Genomic DNA, 19,793 nt, shown 5'->3' with positions numbered 1-19,793 from the left:
TCTTGAGTTCAACACTCCAAAAACAAATTTGCTGGTTCCCTTTCAGGGCATTTAAATTTCAAATTAAACTGGCTGAGGGGAAAAAATTTAAGAGCCAAGATGTCCAAGAAATGTCAACAATGAAGGTCTGCATCCTGCCATTTGCACTTCTTTGGAAGCATTTAATTAGGACTTCTGATCTTAGGTGTTACACGATAAACACCAATAAAACATACCAATACAAAAAGAAATCAGTGTTTAACCAATAAAACATCAGAAAATGCACCACAAATGGTTACTTGTACCTAAGGGCTTCAGGGGTATGCACAGGAATTTAAAGTCACTGCTTTCGGAGGGGCATGTACTGTGCCCCTGCCCCAACCATAGAGAAGTTCTGCGCTGCAGCGAATTATTGGGGCAGCCCATGCCCCTGCTTGCCCCCCCACCCCTTGTGCAGTCCCTGAATGGCTTGTTTAACCAGACCTGTCATGCAGACTACAGGGGTGTGATTTCTAAAGTACAGTAAAGAGTTGCATATATTTGGTTTGTGCAGATCCTGCAAATGTGCACTAAACGTTCCCTAGTGCACTTTAACCTAGTGCTATTTGAAACATTACAAAGATTACTCAGAGTATATACTACTGCAAAGAGTAATGTATACAATATACATTATTCATTATACATTATTCATTACCGTATATATAAAAGACATTTACAAAAGCCCCCCAAAACACTGATTTTTCCGTCACTGCATAAAACTCAAAAAATTGCTAAAAATAAACCCTGACAAAATGAAATTAATAAATCCCATTAAAAATAAGTCTTTACATGTAATATAAATCTGGGGAAAGCAGGGAGGGTAGACCTATGGCCCAGACAGGATAAAAGTCTGCCTTCAGTCATTTAAGAGAAACTGGAAAACTCATGGTTATAAGGTATGCAGGGGACAAAGGATCTTGTCTACTCTATGTAGCCATCCTATTTCTAAGTTACTGCTCATTTCGGGAAGATGTAATAATGCTTCCATCAGTAGATCTCAACGTACTTTACAAAGAGGGCAGTATCATTATCACCATTTTACAGATGGGCTAGTGAGGCAAAGAGGTGCAGTGACTTGCCAAAGGTCACCCAGCAAACCAGAGGCAGAGTCAGAAACAGAACAAAGGTCTTCTGACTCCTGGTGGAGTGCTTACTCCACTAGATCACAGGGACATTATGTGTACTTGTACTTTCTTCCCACTCATTGTGCCTCTCGTGAATTCTGTAGCGTCTGCTTTGATTTTTGTAATCTCCTCAAAACTAATATTCAACCCACTCAACCTAAATATTAATTTTTTAAAACCAGTCTCAGTTCCAAGAATCACGTACAAACTTTTGTAAACACACTTTTAGAAAACGTGGATCAGACACTGCAATTAGGAATCATTATTAATCTGCCAAAACCACATTTACTTTCTCAATTATTTGCAGAGCAGGAGTTTGATTTCACCAAAATATAACAACGATAATCCCTGCATGCCTAGCACCCTGCCCCTTTTAACAGCCTTGACAAAACTTACAATTTAGGTCACCATAGCTACATCTCTCGGGGTGCGAAAAAGCCATACTCCTGAGTGCTGTAGCTATGTCCACCTAACACCCATTGTAGTTGCAGTTCGGTTGACAGAACAATGCTTCCATCAATCTAGTTACCACTGCTTCGGGTTGTGGAGTTCCTACAACGACGGAAAAACCTCTCCATCGCTGACATCTGCGTCTAACTACAAGGTTATGCTGACATAGCTACAGCACCATAGCTATGCTGCTATAGTCCGTGTATTGTACACATGGCCTAAAAGGAGATTTGATACACTCTGATACTCCCTGATCCAAGAATCACTCCTGCGGGCTCCCTATCAAGGGGCCTGTGTATTTCAGCCTCTTCTTGTGAACTCCTCATCCCAGGGGAGTGGGATTGTTTATGTGGTTACTTCATTTAAAATGAAAAAGTTTGGAGGACTATTTATAATTGCAGGTTGTCACTGGGCTTCCATCAAACTGTGGTGGTTGTGATGTTCTCCCTCAGCCAGATGCAATAAGCAAGTCTTTGGATGCCACGTGGCCACAGAGGTTGCTCAGGTAGCACCAGGCCACAGGTACCAAGACTACAAATGTGATCATCACTATCTATGCTGATAACTTGGCTTTTGACAAAAGCTTCTAGCTCTGGCTAGACTCAACATGTCCTGGATCCTGTCTGAGTTAAGATATCTAACAGAGCTCCTAACATAGTTACTATTAAAATCTGAATGTTGTTGCTTTTGCAACTAAGGTTATTTGCGATGTTCCCTATGTTCAGGGCAGGAAATACAATGGTAAGGCTAACGACTTGCATAGGAATTTGTTAACATTTTATTCATGTTCTCTAGCTATAGAGAGGCTGGTATTCTAGGTTGTGTGTTTTATTTTGTTTTTTTCCTTGAAAATCCTAATGAACCCATAACCTGCATGACTAATCTTTGGATCTTTTTCAAAATATTGTCCTTAATGAGCCAATTGTCCAGGTACACAAAACACAATACTCCTATGTCTGGCCACTTAGTACTCCCAAGCAATTGTGTGAACAACCATGGCACCAAGACAAGGCCAAAAGGCAATCTATTATTCTATTCAGGTTCCTGTACCATGCCCATCAGCACGGTGCCCAAGTGCTTTCCAAGACTGCATTAAGCAGTATGACTAGTGACAGTCATATACCGTTTTTTTTTCTTTTTCCCTTCTTTTCCTAATGGAAAAGTTGCATGTGGATTTTAAAAAAAATACATTATAGTATACAATATATTTTTATACATATTGTGTTATAGATTTATATTAGTGAAAGCAAGGTCAAAGAAGCTTGCCTTGAACTTGGACTGGAAAGCGGTGAGGAGTGTGGTTGTTCTTAGACCCTTAAGGAGTTGGTTCTGCAATCTTAGACTAGCCCCTGACAATAAACTAATTTGCTCCCTTACTGGAAATCTGAGATACATTCTGAAGCACTGAGATGAGAGGAAGTGATCAGGAACAGTCAGCATGGATTCACCAAGGGAAAGTCATGCCTGACTAATCTAATTGCCTTCTATGATGAGATAACTGGTTCTGTGGATGAAGGGAAAGCAGTGGACGTGTTATTCCTCAACTTTAGCAAAGCTTTTGACACGGCCTCCCACAGTATTCTTGTCAGCAAGTTAAAGTAGTATGGGCTGGATGGAAGCACTACAAGGTGGGTAGAAAGTTAGCTAGATTGTCGGACTCAACGGGTAGTGATCAATGGCTCCATGTCTAGTTGGCAGCCGGTATCTAGCGGAGTGCCCCAAGGGTCGGTCTTGGGGCCGGTTTTGTTCAATATCTTCATTAATGATCTGGACGATGGTGTGGATTGCACCCTCAGCAAGTTTGCAGATGACACTAAACTGGGAGGAGTGGTAGATATGCTGGAGGGTAGGGATAGAATACAGAGGGACCTAGACAAATTGGAGGATTGGGCCAAAAGAAATCTGATGAGGTTCAACAAGGACAAGTGCAGAGTCCTGCACTTAGGACGGAAGAATGCAATGCACCGCTACAGACTAGGGACCGAATGGCTAGGCAGCAGTTCTGCAGAGAAGGACCTACGAGTGACAGTGGACGAGAAGCTGGATATGAGTCAACAGTGTGCCCTTGTTGCCAAGAAGGCCAATGGCATTTTGGGGTGTATAAGTAGGGGCACTACCAGCAGATCGAGGGACGTGATCATTCCCCTCTATTTGACATTGGTGAGGCCTCATCTGGAGTATTGTGTCCAGTTTTGGGCTCCACACTACAAAAAGGATGTGGAGAAATTAGAGAGAGTCCAGCGAAGGGCAACAAAAATGATTAGGGGACTGGAACACATGAGTTATGAGGAGAGGCTGAGGGAACTGGGATTGTTTAGTCTACGGAAGAGAAGAATGAGTGGGGATTTGATAGCTGCTTTTAACTACCTGAAAGGTGGATCCAAAGAGGATGGATCTGGACTATTCTCAGTGATAGCAGACAGCAGGACAAGGAGTAATGGTCTCAAGTTGCAGTGGGGGAGGTTTAGGTTGGATATTAGGAAAAACTTTTTCACTAGGAGGGTGGTAAAACACTGGAATGCGTTACCTAGGGAGGTGGTGGAATCTCCTTCCTTGGAAGTTTTTAAGGTCAGGCTTGACAAAGCCCTGGCTGGGATGATTTAGTTGGGATTGGTCCTGCTCTGGCTAGGGGGTTGGACTAGATGGCCTCCCAAGGTCCCTTCCAATTCTGTTATTCTATGATATGGATGTATCATCACCAGATGTGAATTTAAGCATCTTCATAGTCCAATATACATAATAAGTAGCCTTCTTCAAACTGCCATGATTGCTCCCAAACACTGCACTGTGAATTTTTCTGTAACCCAATAAAGATTGGGGCGGCTCAGAGGTACAGAATTGGGCTATAACTATTTTCTGGTCATCTGAAAGTAACGAACTAAATCTCTTCCATTTTCCACCCACTGGCGATGTCTGAGTGATGTTCTTCATAAGACAACAAATTTCCTGATTTGTTGGTTTTTTAGTGCATTTGAAAGGAGCAGTTTGGTGGAATTTCTCTGAACTGGATCTTCCGTCTCTTTTGATAATTTTGAAGACACCGGTTATCAAAATAATTTGAAGTCATCAGGGATAAAAAGTCTATAGTTTCCCTTTAAAAGAGAGATTCTTCTCCAAATATGCTGTAAAAGCATTGAAACTTGCTCCAGAGCTCTTATAAAATGTAAGCTTTTTGCTCATTACGGACAACGTATCTGTATGTATATATATTTCTTCTTACTATATGTTCCGATGAAGTGGGCTGTAGCCCACGAAAGCTTATGCTCTAATAAATTTGTTAGTCTCACAGGTGCCACAAGTGCTCCTGTTCTTTTTATAAGTAAAGCTATTATTCACCAGTTCTATATTCCTAGTGACAAAGTATTTCAAAGGCAACATAAAGCTGATGAACAACAGTGCTACATGCATTTGCTCAGACTACTTAAAAGACAAGCACTAATACATGCAAAGGTATTATGCATCAGCCACCTACTACTGATTTTATGCTACAGTATGATACAACTATGATCAATTCGACTCGAGCAGCCAGACTTCTTTACTCCATAGACTTACTCTGCGTTCGTCCAAAAATACATTACCCTTCAGTCGGCCGCTTTCCGCACTGGCCAGGTACAGACAGTCGAAGTGCACATCCCTTCAGTTCAGGGGGTGTGGGTCAGGCTTTCCGAAAACACAAACATACATACACACAGTCCCGTGCCTTCGTTCTTTTTATCTGATCTGACGGCCGTGTTTTAGAACAGACCAACCAATCAGGGTAGGCCGCATTGTTTATGTGATTGCCCTAGTTGTATAATTGATGAGTATTCAATTTTTTTGTCCAATTGTTAGTAGTTCGTATAATTGAGGGCTATTTATTTTCGGTAGCCAATTAGATTTTGAATGTGGGTAATTTGGGTTGATAAGTACATAGGAGTCAGCATAAATTGTTATCTGGTTGCAGCACGTCCTGACCACAAGCCACAGTCTTAAGCTTCGTTTTTGCAAGGCTTGCATTTTAAAGCATACGGAAGTTTGAGGCCTAACATTTGCAATACTTCCATTTCGTTCAAGCTTGACAAGACAGTTGCTCAATTTATTCACAACTTGCACTCTATTACTTGCATACCAAAATGAAGATGACTGGTCTGATTTTAGGGTTCCCTTTAAAAAAAAAACAAAAACACCAAGACACAACCTGTATATCTGACAAAAACTAAAGAAATAAATTCAGGAGACAAGTATTTTGGTTGAATGCCTTCATTACTAATCACTGAAGGAGTTTTGCCAAAACTCATATCTTCATCAAACTGCAAAGCCTATAATAATGAAAAGAGGAAAAAAATAACGGCTTATGGTCCTGTGACCCAATCTGAAATGTCCTGAGAAAAGTCATACCTTCTTAAAAGAAGACTGCCATTTACCCATCATTCTAGGTGATGCTCACAAAACTGCCAGATACTCAAATTATGTGCAGCCTTTACTTTTCTATCCACGTTCCAATAAATTAAATTATAACACTGTCAGTGCAAACTGGGCATTGACGTTCCAAAATACCCAACTGAAGAAACTAAAGAATTTGTGACTATAAAATATTAGAGTCACTGATGGATTTGCCAAACTTTATTTATTGCTTGTGTGTTTTTCTTTTCTTCTGGAACAGCTCATGGATGCATAAAACAGTTTGCATTTTAATAAACATTGTTAGACATTAGAAAGGTCCAAGTGTCAATATAATTATGTTCTTTGGTTTTTGTCAGTTTCACTAGAAAAAAAGTTGCACTTCACAAAAGAAGCTAGGAGTGAACAACAAGGGATGGATCACTCAATGACTGCCCTGTTTTGAAGCACCTGGTATTGGCTATTGTCGGAAGACAGGATACGGGGCTAGATGGACCATAGGTATGACCCAATGTGGCTGGTCTTATGTTCTTATGTAGAACTCTCTGTGGAAAAATTACTGTGTTTGTGTAGAACTCAAAGCATATCTATGAAAATCTGGAAAATTTCAATTCATTTTTCATTGTGATTACTGAAAACGCTAAGGAAACCTCAGGACCTAAACTGTTTACTATGCACTTAGAAACAGATCCAATGTCTACTGAACACAATGGATGGGCTACATGCAAATGAAGATCAACCTGAACTTTAAGCCATCCCCTGCCCTGAAACCACTGGGGATCAATGACAGTGATCTGGGACTATGCTCAGGCTTGCTTCAGGAGCTGACTTCACTAGCAGCCTCCTGGCACAATACTGGCCATTAGCTGCAACAAATTTCTAATTCTACCTGTAGTGGGGCAGTTGCCCCACTTTGGCAGAGGAGGGGTTAACAGCAGCCCTTGCAGTGGCTGCGCAAAACCAAGCCAATCAGAGAAGGGCAGAAAGGCAGCCAATTAGGGCCAGGCTGGACCCTATATAAAGGCTGCAAAGCAGAAGAGTCAGGAGTCGCTCCCTGACAAGCAAGGGAAAAGGACTGGCTCCCAGAGATAGCACCTTAGATAGAGCAGCACTGCGCAGGCTCAGGGGAGCAGAGGAAAAGCTCCAGCCCGATACATGTCAGGCTCAGGCCCCTGAAAGAAAGGGCCGAGAAGGTGCAAGGGCCAAAGAGGAGGTGGCCCCGGGAGTGCAAGCAGTAGAGGGCAGAGAAGGAGAGCAGGATATGGCTGCCGCCAGAGGGTCCCTGGGCAGGATCCAGAGTAATGGGCGGGCCTGGCCCCCCCACCCCTTACTCTACACCTGGCCATGGAGGAACATGGCCCAATACAGACTGTGGCTTGTCCCTGAGGCAAGGGGCTAGACTCTGGGGCTGCAGTTGGTCACGAGGGCAGGTGCAGATTGAGGACTTGTGGATACCCCTGGAACGGGAGAGAACCGAGTGGGGCACAGCCAGAGGGCTCTGTCCAGAAAAGGACCCTGCAAGCCAGGGAGCAATGCGGGTCCCAGAGAGCACCGCAGAGCAACGGGTGGGACACCACCTGCAGAGGGTGCTCCACAGCTGAATGAGCTAATTCCCGGGGCAACCAGAAGGAGGCGCAGCGGTGGTGAGTCTGAGCCCCGTTACATAGTCCATCTTCTACTTCATCACCAAACCTCCAGGTTTGTATGGGGAAGATTTAAAAAAAAAAAAAAAAAAGCGTGGACACATGGCCAGTCTTGGCTAGCAGAAAAATCACTTCTGGATGCCAAAAATACAGTCTGGCCAGGCCCATAGCATACCAGGAGAACCAGTAACACTACAATTAACCAAAGATGTGTGGGAGCAACACACGTGTAGAATACTGTCCACATCCAAGAGAGGCCTTATATTCTTCAGTGAAATGGCAGGGGATCCAATCCATTCCCTCTGTCTCACCTGAACTGGCTAATCAGGGCATGATGGGTGCTATGCAAAGCCCTGCCCCACCAAACCAGCAGCCTCTACCTCCCATCCACATGTGGAAAAGGAGAAGAGTGCAGCCAAAGGCTGTGAGCATATCAGATGCACCCTACCCCTCCCAAGAAAGAAGGGGGGACATCCTCTAAATTAAAATTCAAGGTAAATTGACAGGCCCGTGTCATTGCAACCATTGTTTAGATGGTGTGAACAGCAATGCAGTCTGTCAGTTTCTGCATATATAGTTCCTCAAATAACAATCCTGTAGTAAAGTCCTCAAACACACCAGGGGTCAGTGGCTGGTTTCAGGAGGTCTGCAAAACCCCAAACCCCAGCACCTCCGGGGCAGAAACCCCAAGCCCATGGGCAGAGTGTTGGAGATACGGGGGGTGGCACTGTCTCCCCAAACTTAACCAGAGCAAGGCAGTCCCAGGGGCAGCTCCACACACAGCCTTACCTCCTCCCCTACCCCAGTTCCTCGCCAGGTAAGAGGTGGGAAGCCAGAGCCGGGCAGTGCGAGGCGGCTGCTACCCTAGCTGCTCTTTCCATCTCCTCCTGATGCTGATGCCTGGGGCTCCAGCTCCTCCTCAGCTCCCAGCCCCCTGGGACTGCTCGTGCAGCTGGTAAGAGCCACCTGGGGCCAGCAGAGTCCTCGAGAAGCAGCCCCCCGATCCCCCTCCAAACCAGACAGGCTGGGTGGCCTCCTGAGGTGAGTCGGCGGTGGAGGTGGGGCTCCCTCTCTAGGACCCGCCAAGCCCTGTCTCCCCCACCATAATAGAAGTCAAACTGCACCTATGCCCAAGCTCCCCCCCCACCCCCACCAAGCAGCCAGAGCCCCGAGGGCCCCCCTCCCTCCACTGGGATCTGGAGTTTGTATAGCATGTTGGGTGGGCCTCAGGTTTATAGCAAATGTTGTTACTATATTTAATGCGTGTTTTAATACTGATTCATGGTAAGACACGTAATTCATAAATCCTGCCTACTGATACAGTTTACAGAACTCAGCACTGAAATGAGACATATTTGATTCCTGAAGGTTCACACCTCATATCACAGTGACAATTCTTCTAACTTGCTCCCGCCAGTCCCTCCACCCTCCAATACAGCTACACCTAACACAATGAATGCAGCTAGAGTGCATGGAGAGAATTGCTGCAATTAAAATTTGTGGAACACAACATGAACAATGACACCGTCTCACGGCACTTCATCATGCCTACTGACTATGGCATCACCTTTGTTGAACTATTCCCAGTATCTATTGCCAGCTAGAGAGGGACAGAGTTACGGTTGCATTGTGGTTCTTATTTGCCTTTTGATAATTTAACCTTTAGAATCCTCGTTTTCAAGCTTTTATCCAGAACCACAAGGGCTAGAAGCCTAATAAAATAAATAAAATAAAGCAGAGTTTCTCAATCACTAGAAGCTAGAGCTTTATGAAAAAAAAATGAAAATATTGTGAGCCTCATGATTAAACTGCGAGAGTTTACTCACACTTCATGTGATCTAATACACTAATTTGTCATGCCAGAACTCTCCACAGAGTAACGCATTAGACAGACATCTTCCTTCAAACGACACTAACAGCATGTAAATATTTAAACAGTTCATTTCTTAAACTGGCAGGAGGCAACTAAAGTGAAAAAGATATATAATCATAGAGAGGAGAAAAAATGGAAGTACTAACATGAGAATGTTTCACTTTTAATGACACACCCAAGGTAGGTGAGGGTGCGGGAAGGGACAAGCTTTTGAGCTTCACAGAACTCTTCTTTTTGTCTGGGGAAGATAACCAGAGTGTCTAAGCTAAACAGAATTTGGGACAGGACTGTTAAACATATGGGGTTCACACATACTGTAGCACACCAATTAAGGGTTAGCAGGTAATAGTGTGTGCTACAAACTGATTTAATGAGCCTTAAAACCAGTGTCTCTTAAGTCCACAGCTTTTAATGTCTAGCACACTTATGAATTTAAGTTCCCAGGTTTGTCTTTTGAAAGTGTTGTGCACATCTCCTTTAAGGATGAGGACTGAGCAGTCAGATATGGGGTGATCGCTTTGTGAAAAGTGTTCACCAACGGGTGACACGGTGTTTTTGTCTTATTTTTCTGAGAGAGTTTATTTAAGGGTGTAATGATTGTCTGGCTTCACCCATACTGGTGTTATTGGGCTTCACCCATATTGGTATTCACCCGTATTTAAGGGTGTTGGGGCATGTGATCCGCTGGATGAGGTACACCATATGTTGGGATAGGTATGTATAGGATCCATGGATATTGAAAAGTGTTTTGTGGGCGTAACGATCATTGTAGCAGTGGAGATATGTCTGCAGGTTTTTCATCTGTTCTGGCAGGGTCTGGTGCCACTTTAAGTAGGTTTGTCCTGGTTTGTGGGGAGATTGCTTCTGATGAGCTTGGCAAGGCCGGAGGTTTGTTTGAAGGCCAGAAGAGGGGGTTCGGGAAAGATTTTTTTCAGGATGTGATCCTGTATGGGTTGTAATTGTTTGATAATACCCATAGGGGTTCCAGTGTAGGGTGGTAGATGCCAATTAGGGGTATTAGAGTAGCAGCTGTGTTAGTCTGTATTCGCAAAAAGAAAAGGAGTACTTGTGGCACCTTAGAGACTAACCAATTTATTTGAGCATAAACTTTCGTGAGCTACAGCTGCTGTAGCTCATGAAAGCTTATGCTCAAATTGGTTAGTCTCTAAGGTGCCAAAAGTACTCCTTTTCAATTAGGGGTATGTGGTCATTGTTTTCTCCCCCCCTCAGTATTGAAACAGATTCTCCCAAGGTATCTGAGTGGCCGGTTCTGTGATGCAATCTATTTCCCTGGTGAAGTGTCCTTTTTTTAGTGAAGACATTTTTAAGTATGTTCTGAATCACTCTCAGTATAGTCCCTAGAAATTTTAATTTTGGTAAAGAGAAATTCTCGGGAATCCAGGAATTTTAAATACGAACTATGCACTAAATAAAATAGTGGAAAGAAAACCTATAATTCAAAGATCATTTTAGCAAAGTGGCAAAGAATATTAACTCTAATTGCAATAGATGAACATACCTATCTGCAGATAATCTGATGGACATTTTATTGCACTCCACTGCTTCTCAAACTGTGTCTGTGGACCACTGGAAGTGCACAGCTGTCACAATGGCCAAGCACCCGTGAGCCTTCTAAAAGAGGCACTTCTAGATTGACCAATAATCAGGAACTCTCTTGAGATTTCCCGAGACTCTGCTGACCTACTAGCCTAAAAAAAACCCCAAAACCACTTTTTTGCACCCTCCAAGGGTTTTCCACTTTTTATAGATGTTTTCTTTGTTAGAAATTAAACCATGATATTTTTAGAAAATACTAAAATATCACTTTTGAACACTATACTGAATACATGAACATGTACAGTATATACATACACATTATATTATAAATAAAACACATCACACAAAAAACAATGTACCTTCTGTAGCTGGAAATAGGTCCTCTCCTTCACTTTTAGTTTCTGCTAATTTTCCTGTTCTCAGCAATACTTCTGCAAAACTTTCTGAAGAACTGTGTTGGAATCCAGCATAGGCTACTTCAGACTTACAAAAAAAAAAAAAACACATTTGCATTAATATGACAAAGATAAATATCCTTTTTTAAAAAAACAAACATGTTTTATAATACGTTACATTAGATACAATTATATAATTTGGTTCTATTTTTTTTTAATTCTAGATAGAGATCTTATGCAGCAATAGAAAACCTAATAGTTCTCCTGTTAACTTGCTTTTTCCTGTTGACTTAATATGTCAAATGAAACCTATGACACTGGTCATCATAAGCGTTGTGAATGTAAACAGACAGTCTAGATAAAGTTTTTCCAAAACAAATTAATGTTGATTTACCTGTCTGCCTAGCTCTCTGATGTAAAGCACACACTGTGTAAATCAACACCAAGCAAACTTCATTTGCATGTTAAGTCAACACAGGGATGAGAGAGAGAATATGGCATCAGCACACAAAAGAACAAATAGTAGGAAAGAAGAATTTTGTCCGGGAGTACACTTCAAAGGGATACATTTCAAAGGATTTCTGGAATATGAGGAGGATGAAAGGGAACCCTTGGTGATCCATTTAACTGAGGAACACTAGTGGCAGAGGGAAGTGATTCATGAAAAATCTGGATCCTGATTTGAATCAGTGAACTCTGCAAAAGGGCTTTGAGGGTGAGAAAACTGCTTTAGCCAAAGAACCGTAGCTTGCTAGTTATGTTTAGTCTCTTAAAAGCATGTTATACTTTTGTTTTATTTGTAATCAATTCTGATTCTACTACCTTTACGCAATATGAGTTAAAACTCTATCTTTCCTAATAAACTTTTGTTTTATCGTAAGTAGATCTCTGTACTGTAATAGTAAGCAAAATATTAATTCTTAGTTGAATTAATTCTTAGTTGAATTAACAAACAAGCTGGTGTGTACACTGTTTCTTTGGAGACAGCAGACTTGGCAATTACTATGAGGTTCCAGTGACAGGGGCTGGATGCTACATGGGAACGCTCTTCCAGGGCGCTTGGGAACTGGGGTGGCACAAAGTGTTACCTGCAAGGTAAAGTAAGGGCTGGCATAATCGTGAGAAATTTGTGTGTGGTTGCTAACAGAGTGGGGTGTGAAGCAGTTGTCACCAAGTTTAGCACAAGCAAACATCTCTCTCGCTGAGGCGGGGGAGTTACAAGGTCACCCATAGTTTTGAGCTCCTCAGAAAAGTACACAGTCTTCTTTTAATGCTTCTATAAGTGTACTTTAACTCTTAATGCATCTTAAACTTACTTCTGCAACACAGGGAGCAACAATTAGAGATTCATAAAAGGGATGACAGCTCTGCTTTTCCACTGCAGCATTGGCTCCAGAACTGCTTTTTAATACATCTCCAAATTCTTGGCCCTGGAAGGAATAAGCAGAATTAAGTGTGGCGCTTGTCGACCAAGTGCCAATTCATGTCAGAGCCCCAGGCCAATTCACTTGTGTACTAGTATAGATCAAAGTGATTGACAAATGCATAAGAGTGTATCTGGAGTTTAAACTTCATGAAAACTAATGGGGTGTTACATGCATTGTTTTTACTTATCTGTATCCCTTTATAATGTAGTAGCAAACATTTACATTGCGTATACCCCTGTAAATAAATAACCCATCAAACCAGAAAGAAGCCTTATGGAATGCAAATGAAGAACTTTAACAGAAAAGTGCTAATTTCAAAGCCAGTGGTCATTGTGTGTGATTATCAGAGGTCAAAGACTCAAAATTCATTCCTCACTCTCCGTCTTCAAAGGAAAAGCCAACCCATGTAGTGACACTTCCAGTTTGTTTTCTGTGAGAAGAAGTATGGATTCAAGGAAAGCTCCTTCATCTCTGGACTGTTTGGACTCTTAATAGGGAAGTGTACCAGATGCAAAGCGGAGATCCTCAGACACAATCTGAGTACCCTGAAAAGACTTGGGAAACTAGCAATTTATTACATCACTGTCACTATTTGGAATTGTAAACTGTGACTCACCTGTCCATATATTTTACCTGCTTTAATCTCTCAATAACTCTCATTTTCTTTTTTTTAGCTAATAAACCTTTAGTTAGTTTATTATATAATTGGCTGCGCATGTTGTCTTTGGTGTAAGATCTAGGGTAAGTGACTAGTCTCTTGGAATGGAAGCAACCTAAATGTGATGTGATTTTTGGTATAAGTGACCTTTTATCACAAAGTCCAGTTTACCTGGATGGCAAGATAGACTAGAGACTCTAAGAGGACTGTTTGTGTCCCCATGATAAGACTGGCATAGTAATCCAGGAGTTCACATTTGTCCCTGGCTTGTTGTGTTATATAATTAGATTTTACAACCAGTTTGGGGTATCTGCCTGTTTTTACAGTTTGCCCTGAGATATGCACTCATGGTCGTGAGCCATTCCAGATAGCGTGACACCTGGTAATAATGAAATCTTGCTTTAAAGTCTATTAAGTAGTCATATGTTCAGATGGGAGGAGATCCTGCAATGGACTCCGTACATGGAACCCCGCAGAACTCCACTGAAGTCAATGGGGCTTAATAGAGGAGTGTGCTAACTACATATGACAAACTGCAAGATCAGGACCCATGTTTCATCTATTCATCAATTATTAAAAACAAAAAGAAAAATTAGCAGAATTAGTCAGAGAATCACAGACATCATAAAAAAAAAAGACTAGTAAAAATGAACATACATATGGAAGGAAAAGTGAAGAATAGGACCTTAAATGAATAGGAAGGTAAAGAGATTTTCTAAATTGTAATAGAAAGTACGACACTATGCTTTAATGGTGCTTCAACTGCTTATAGCTCCCATCACAAACACCGTGACATTTTACTAGTATTGGCCTTTTGCTCTTCTTTGATGACATAGCTAACGCTAAAAAAACCACAACAACAGTGGGTATTATTCATTTTGGAAAAGAAAGATTAACAAAATATAAGAAAACATTAAAAGTCATCCATGGCCCCTTGATGTCAATGTGACTGCCAGTGGTTCCAGAAGCAGGACTAGCAGATCCTTGTGAAAGAATATGGCCTATACAGTTATCCATTAGTGAAACCAAAGACAGTAGGAGAGATTTTAGTGACTTCTTACATGTAATGGCCGAAGATAAGTTAATGACCTCTTCCACCATTGTCCATCACTGACTGCATGCAGCATGGCTTTTGTCGTTGTAGTTGTATTAGAGAGCACTTTCATGGTTTTAGCGGTGGTCCAATACAAGAAGTCAGCAGACTGGCTAGAAGGAAGGCTGATTTCTTCCTGTGAGTTTATGCAACACACAACAACAAATGTTAGAAATAGCCTCAGCATTATCACCACCATGAGTTAATAAGGCCAAATGCCCAGAACAAACACAAAATGGCATCAGGACATACTGATAAGAGTTTGGTTAATGAGTTATTTCAATTATCAGTCTCATTTAGCAGCAAGCTAACCACAAGCAGAGTTACAAACAATGTTGCAATTTTTTAATCCCATAGCTGATTTTTTGATTAGTAGAACATTCTTTTTCTCATTAAATTCTAATCTCATGATATTTTGGACACCAGCCATTTACATTTTTGAAGGTTATGGAAGTGTTTATTTGCTCAACTAGTCCCACTGTTCTGTTAATACACTGAAGTTTATCAAAAAGGGGAGGTTGGGCATACTGGCCACTGAATCATATATTCACAGAAGATTAAGGTTGGAAGAGACCTCAGGAGGCCATCTAGTCCAACCCCCTGCTCAAAGCAGGACCAACACCAACTAAATTATCCCAGCCAGGGCTTTGTCAAGACAGGCCTTAAAAACCTCTAAGGATGGAGATTCCACCACCTCACTAGGCAACCCATTCCAGTATTTTACCACCCTCCTAGTGAAATAATTTTTCCTAATATCCAACCTAGAGCTCCTCCACTGCAACTTGAGACCACTGCTTCTTGTTCTGTCATCTGCTACCACTGAGAACAGCTGAGCTCCATCCTCTTTGGAACTCCCCTTCAGGTAGCTGAAAGCTGCTATCATATCCCCCCTCACTCTTCTCTTCTGCAGACTAAACAAGCCTAGTTCCCTCAGCCTCTCCACGTAAGTCATGTGCCCCAGCCCCCTGATCATTTCCGTTGCCCTCCACTGGACTCTCTCCAATTTGTCCACATCCTTTTGGGGGCGGGGGGCACAAAACTGGACACAATACTCCAGATATGGCCTCACCAGTGACAAACAGAGGGAAATAATCACTTCCCTCAATCTGCTGGCAATGCTCCTACTAATACAGCCCAATATGCTATTAGCCTTCTTGACAACAAGGGCACACTGCTGACTCATATCCAGCTTCTCATCCACTGTAATCCCCAGGTCCTTTTCTGCAGAACTGCTGCTTAGCCAGTCAGTCCCCAGCCTGTAGTGATGCATGGGATTCTTCCGTCCTAAGTGCAGGACTTTGCACTTGTCCTTCTTGAACCTCATCCAATGTTTTTTGGCCCAATCCTCCAATTTGTCTAGGTCACTCTGGACCCTATCCCTACCCTCCAGCGTATCTACCTCTCCCCCCAGTGTTATCCGCGAACTTGGTGAGGGTGCAATCTATCCCATCGTCCAGATCATTAATAAAGATATTGAACAAAACTGGCCCCAGGACCGACCTCTAGGCATTCCACTTGATACCAGCTGCCAACTTCCTCAACATCTTATGAACAATCTTAACATAGAAACCCAGGATTGTGTGGATTTCCAAAGAGCACAACTAAGCCATCCGAATTCTCAGAAGGGGACTGTTGTCTTTACACCCTTCGCTGGTGAAAAACTTTAATCTTTCATCTCAGAGCTATCCAAAATAGGGTTCTCTCCAGCTCCTCCATTTGATATTGTTGGTCTGTATTACCTGCACTGATGTGAGAATACTGACAGCTGTATGTATGTTCATGGATTCTGAAATTCTGGTGCTTTGTGAGACATTAACCAAATATAGTCATTCTCACAAGCTGCAAACAGATCTTGTGAGATTTCTGCCTATTCTGATTTCCCACCCTTCCCACACATACGCATGTTTTGGCAGACACCTGGATCCAAACTCAATAATGGCTGGTTCAGGTCTGGTTTTTCAAAATTTAGGGTCTGCGTTTTGCAAATTTGGGTTACTGGATCAGGCCTACCTGAAATAAAGGGTTTAAATTAATATTTGATACATCTGCAGTGATTCATGTGTCACTAATTGTTACACTACCAAGAGGTCTGTGCCTGTTCTTTCCATGTTTTATACAGCTTACATATTAAAACATAAAACAGATTTCACTATGCTGTAAATTATGTAATTATATTCCACTGACGATAATCACACAAATGTACAGTAGGGTAATATTTACAATACACTTATATACATACATATTGTTGATGTTTTAATAGCCAGTAAGTTACAATGGTTAGTTTCCCAACACAATATACTGAATTTAAACCTATCAAAAGAAAATCACTTTTCTACAGTTATGGTGGCAGGAGGATATGAACTACCAGTTTTCAGTTCAACAACTTGAGACAGAATTTTACACACTAAACAGGGTGGCCAAAATGACTTAGGTGAAATCTTGCCCCACTGATTTTTTTTTTTAAATGTACAAAAACAAGGAAGACATTTATCACCAAATCTATCATTGTCATTAAAAAGGCATCAACAACTGTCTGCCTGCAACAAAACCTGTAAATGTGAGCACTCCCTGATTATTAATAGTAATAAGATGATCTAAAGAGAGGACCTCCTGCCAGCCTTTGAACAATCAATTGGAAATTTCAATTCCCACTTGACCAGATGAAAGGGACTGCATGCTGAGCGAAATATGCCAGAATCTTTACTCTTCCTGAAAAATAAATGGCAACAGGATTTATTTAGATTCTGTTTAAATAAAAATAGTACCTCCTGATACTTATTTTGAAAGTTTTAAAAAAATAACAGAAAATTAGTTTCTTCTTTTGTAAGGCATTATACTATTTTCAAGAGAATGCGTCATGAAACCTGACCATTTAATGCAAGTATCTAGGAAAATAAGAGCAAGAAATTACTTCTCAACTAAATTTAAACTAAATACTTTTTTTTAAAACTGTGTGAAAATATATGGGCCATCAGAAAGTGAAAGTTTTAAAACAACAAAAATAAAGACTGTGCCCTAGAAAAATAATCCTGGCCCAATTCAGAAGACGATGCTTATTCAGCTAAGGCCTTAAGCATGTGCCTAAATCCACACTGAATTCATATGTTTAAGTGATTGGCTGAACAGAAATGGACATAAGCATGTTCTTAACGTTTTCCTGAACTGGGGCACTTATGAGGGTAATTATTGAAGATACCAGAAGCATAGTCTAGCATTCTGAGCAGATTATTGGGAGACCTTAGTTTAAATTCCTAGTTTGCCCTAATGCCTTTAAGTCATATTTTAAAATATACTTTAGAGAAAATAATTTTGAAACTGATACTTTGAATTTATAGACAGCTTTACATCCCAGAGTATCAAACTACTCACTGTTTTAAAAATAATTTACCATTTAACAAACTTAAATATATAGCTACCAATAGCAGTCAAAGCAAACTGTTAGGTTTCAGAGTACAGCCGTGTTAGTCTGTATTCGCAAAAAGAAAAGGAGTACTTGTGGCACCTTAGAGACTAACAAATTTATTTGAGCATAAGCTTTCGTGAGCTACAGCTCACTTCATTGGATGCATTCAGTGGAAAATACAGTGGGGAGATTTATATACATAAAGAACATGAAACAATGGGTGTTACCATACACACTGTAATGAAAGTGATCACTTAAAATGAGTTATTACCAGCAGGAGAGCGGTGGGGAAGGGGAAAACCTTTTGTAGTGATAATCAAGGTGGGCCATTTCCAGAAGTTGACAAGAACGTCTGAGGAGCGGTGGGGGGTGGGGAATAAACATGGGAAAATAGTTTTACTTTGTGTAATGACCCATCCAATCCCAGTATTTATTCAAGCCTAAGTTAATTGTATCCAATTTGCACATTAATTCCAATTTAGCAGTCTCTCGTTGGAGTCTGTTTTTGAAGTTTTTTTGTTGAAGAATTGCAATTTTTAGGTCTGTAATCGAGTGACCAGAGAGATCGAAGTGTTCTCTGACTGGTTTTTGAATGTTATAATTATTGACGTCTGATTTGGGTCCATTTATTCTTTTACGTAGACACTGTCCAGTCTGACCAATGTACATGGCAGAGGGGCATTGCTGGCACATATCACATTGGTAGATGTGTAGGTGAACGAGCCTCTGATAGTGTGGCTGATGTGATTAGGCCCTATGATGGTGTCCCCTGAATAGATATGTGGACAGTTCGCAATGGGCTTTGTTGCAAGGATAGATTCCTGGGTTAGTGGTTCTGTTGTGTGGGGTGTGGTTGCTGGTGAGTATTTGCTTCAGGTTGGGGGGCTGTCTGTAAGCAAGGACTGGCCTGTCTCCCAAGATCTGTGAGAGCGATGGGTCGTCCTTCAGAATGGGTACTTCTGGGTACTCTTCTGGCTCTGTCAATCTGTTTCTTCACTTCAGCAGGTGGGTACTGTAGTTGTAAGTATGTAGAAGCCCTCTACACCAACATTCCACACAAAGATGGAATACAAGCCATCAGGAACAGTATCCCCGATAATGTCACGGCAAACCTGGTGGCTGAACTTTGTGACTTTGTTCTCACCCATAACTATTTCAGATTTGGGGACAATGTATACCTTCAAATCAGCGGCACTGCTATGGGTACCCACATGGCCCCACAGTATGCCAACATTGTTATGGCTGACTTAGAACAACGCTTCCTCAGCTCTCGTCCCCTAAAGCCCCTACTCTACTTGCGCTATATTGATGACATCTTCATCATCTGGACCCATGGAAAAGAAGCCATTGAGGAATTCCACCATGATTTCAACAATTTCCATCCCACCATCAACCTCAGCCTGGACCAGTCCACACAAGAGATCCACTTCCTGGACACTACTGTGCTAATAAACGATGGTCACATAAACACCACCCTATACCGGAAACCTATTGACCGCTATTCCTACATGCCTCCAGCTTTCACCCAGACCACACCACACGATCCATTGTCTAGCCAACCTCTATGATACAACCGTATTTGCTCCAACCCCTCAGACTTACAGTGTGTATGGTAACACCCATTGTTTCATGTTCTGTATGTATATAAATCTCCCCACTGTATTTTCCACTGAATGCATCTGATGAAGTGAGCTGTAGCTCACGAAAGCTTATGCTCAAATAAATTTTTTAGTCTCTAAGGTGCCACAAGTACTCCGTTTCTTAAAACAAAC

General features: G+C 41.6%; 1 protein-coding gene across 4 annotated transcripts in view; it reads right to left on the bottom strand.

Moving 5' to 3' along the window:
• NBAS (NBAS subunit of NRZ tethering complex) overlaps window positions 1-19,793 on the bottom strand; it is a 406,503-nt gene that overhangs the window by 204,089 nt on the left and 182,621 nt on the right. For all 4 annotated transcript variants that reach the window (XR_012157919.2, XM_073335981.2, XM_073335983.2 and 1 more), the window contains exons 36-38: window positions 14,587-14,754; window positions 12,757-12,870; window positions 11,405-11,528 (exon numbers count right to left, since the gene is read on the bottom strand). Coding sequence is in view for 3 of the 4 variants with exons in the window: in XM_073335981.2 (XP_073192082.2) it covers window positions 11,405-11,528; window positions 12,757-12,870; window positions 14,587-14,754 (406 nt within the window). In the remaining variant the exon portion in view is untranslated. The remainder of the gene's footprint in view (window positions 1-11,404; window positions 11,529-12,756; window positions 12,871-14,586; window positions 14,755-19,793) is intronic.

Source organism: Lepidochelys kempii, chromosome 3 (genome assembly GCF_965140285.1).
Source record: "Lepidochelys kempii isolate rLepKem1 chromosome 3, rLepKem1.hap1, whole genome shotgun sequence".
Lineage (NCBI taxonomy): Eukaryota > Metazoa > Chordata > Testudines > Cheloniidae > Lepidochelys > Lepidochelys kempii.
The sequence above is the reverse complement of the archived record's forward strand: the minus strand, read 5'-3'. Positions and strand labels throughout refer to the sequence as shown.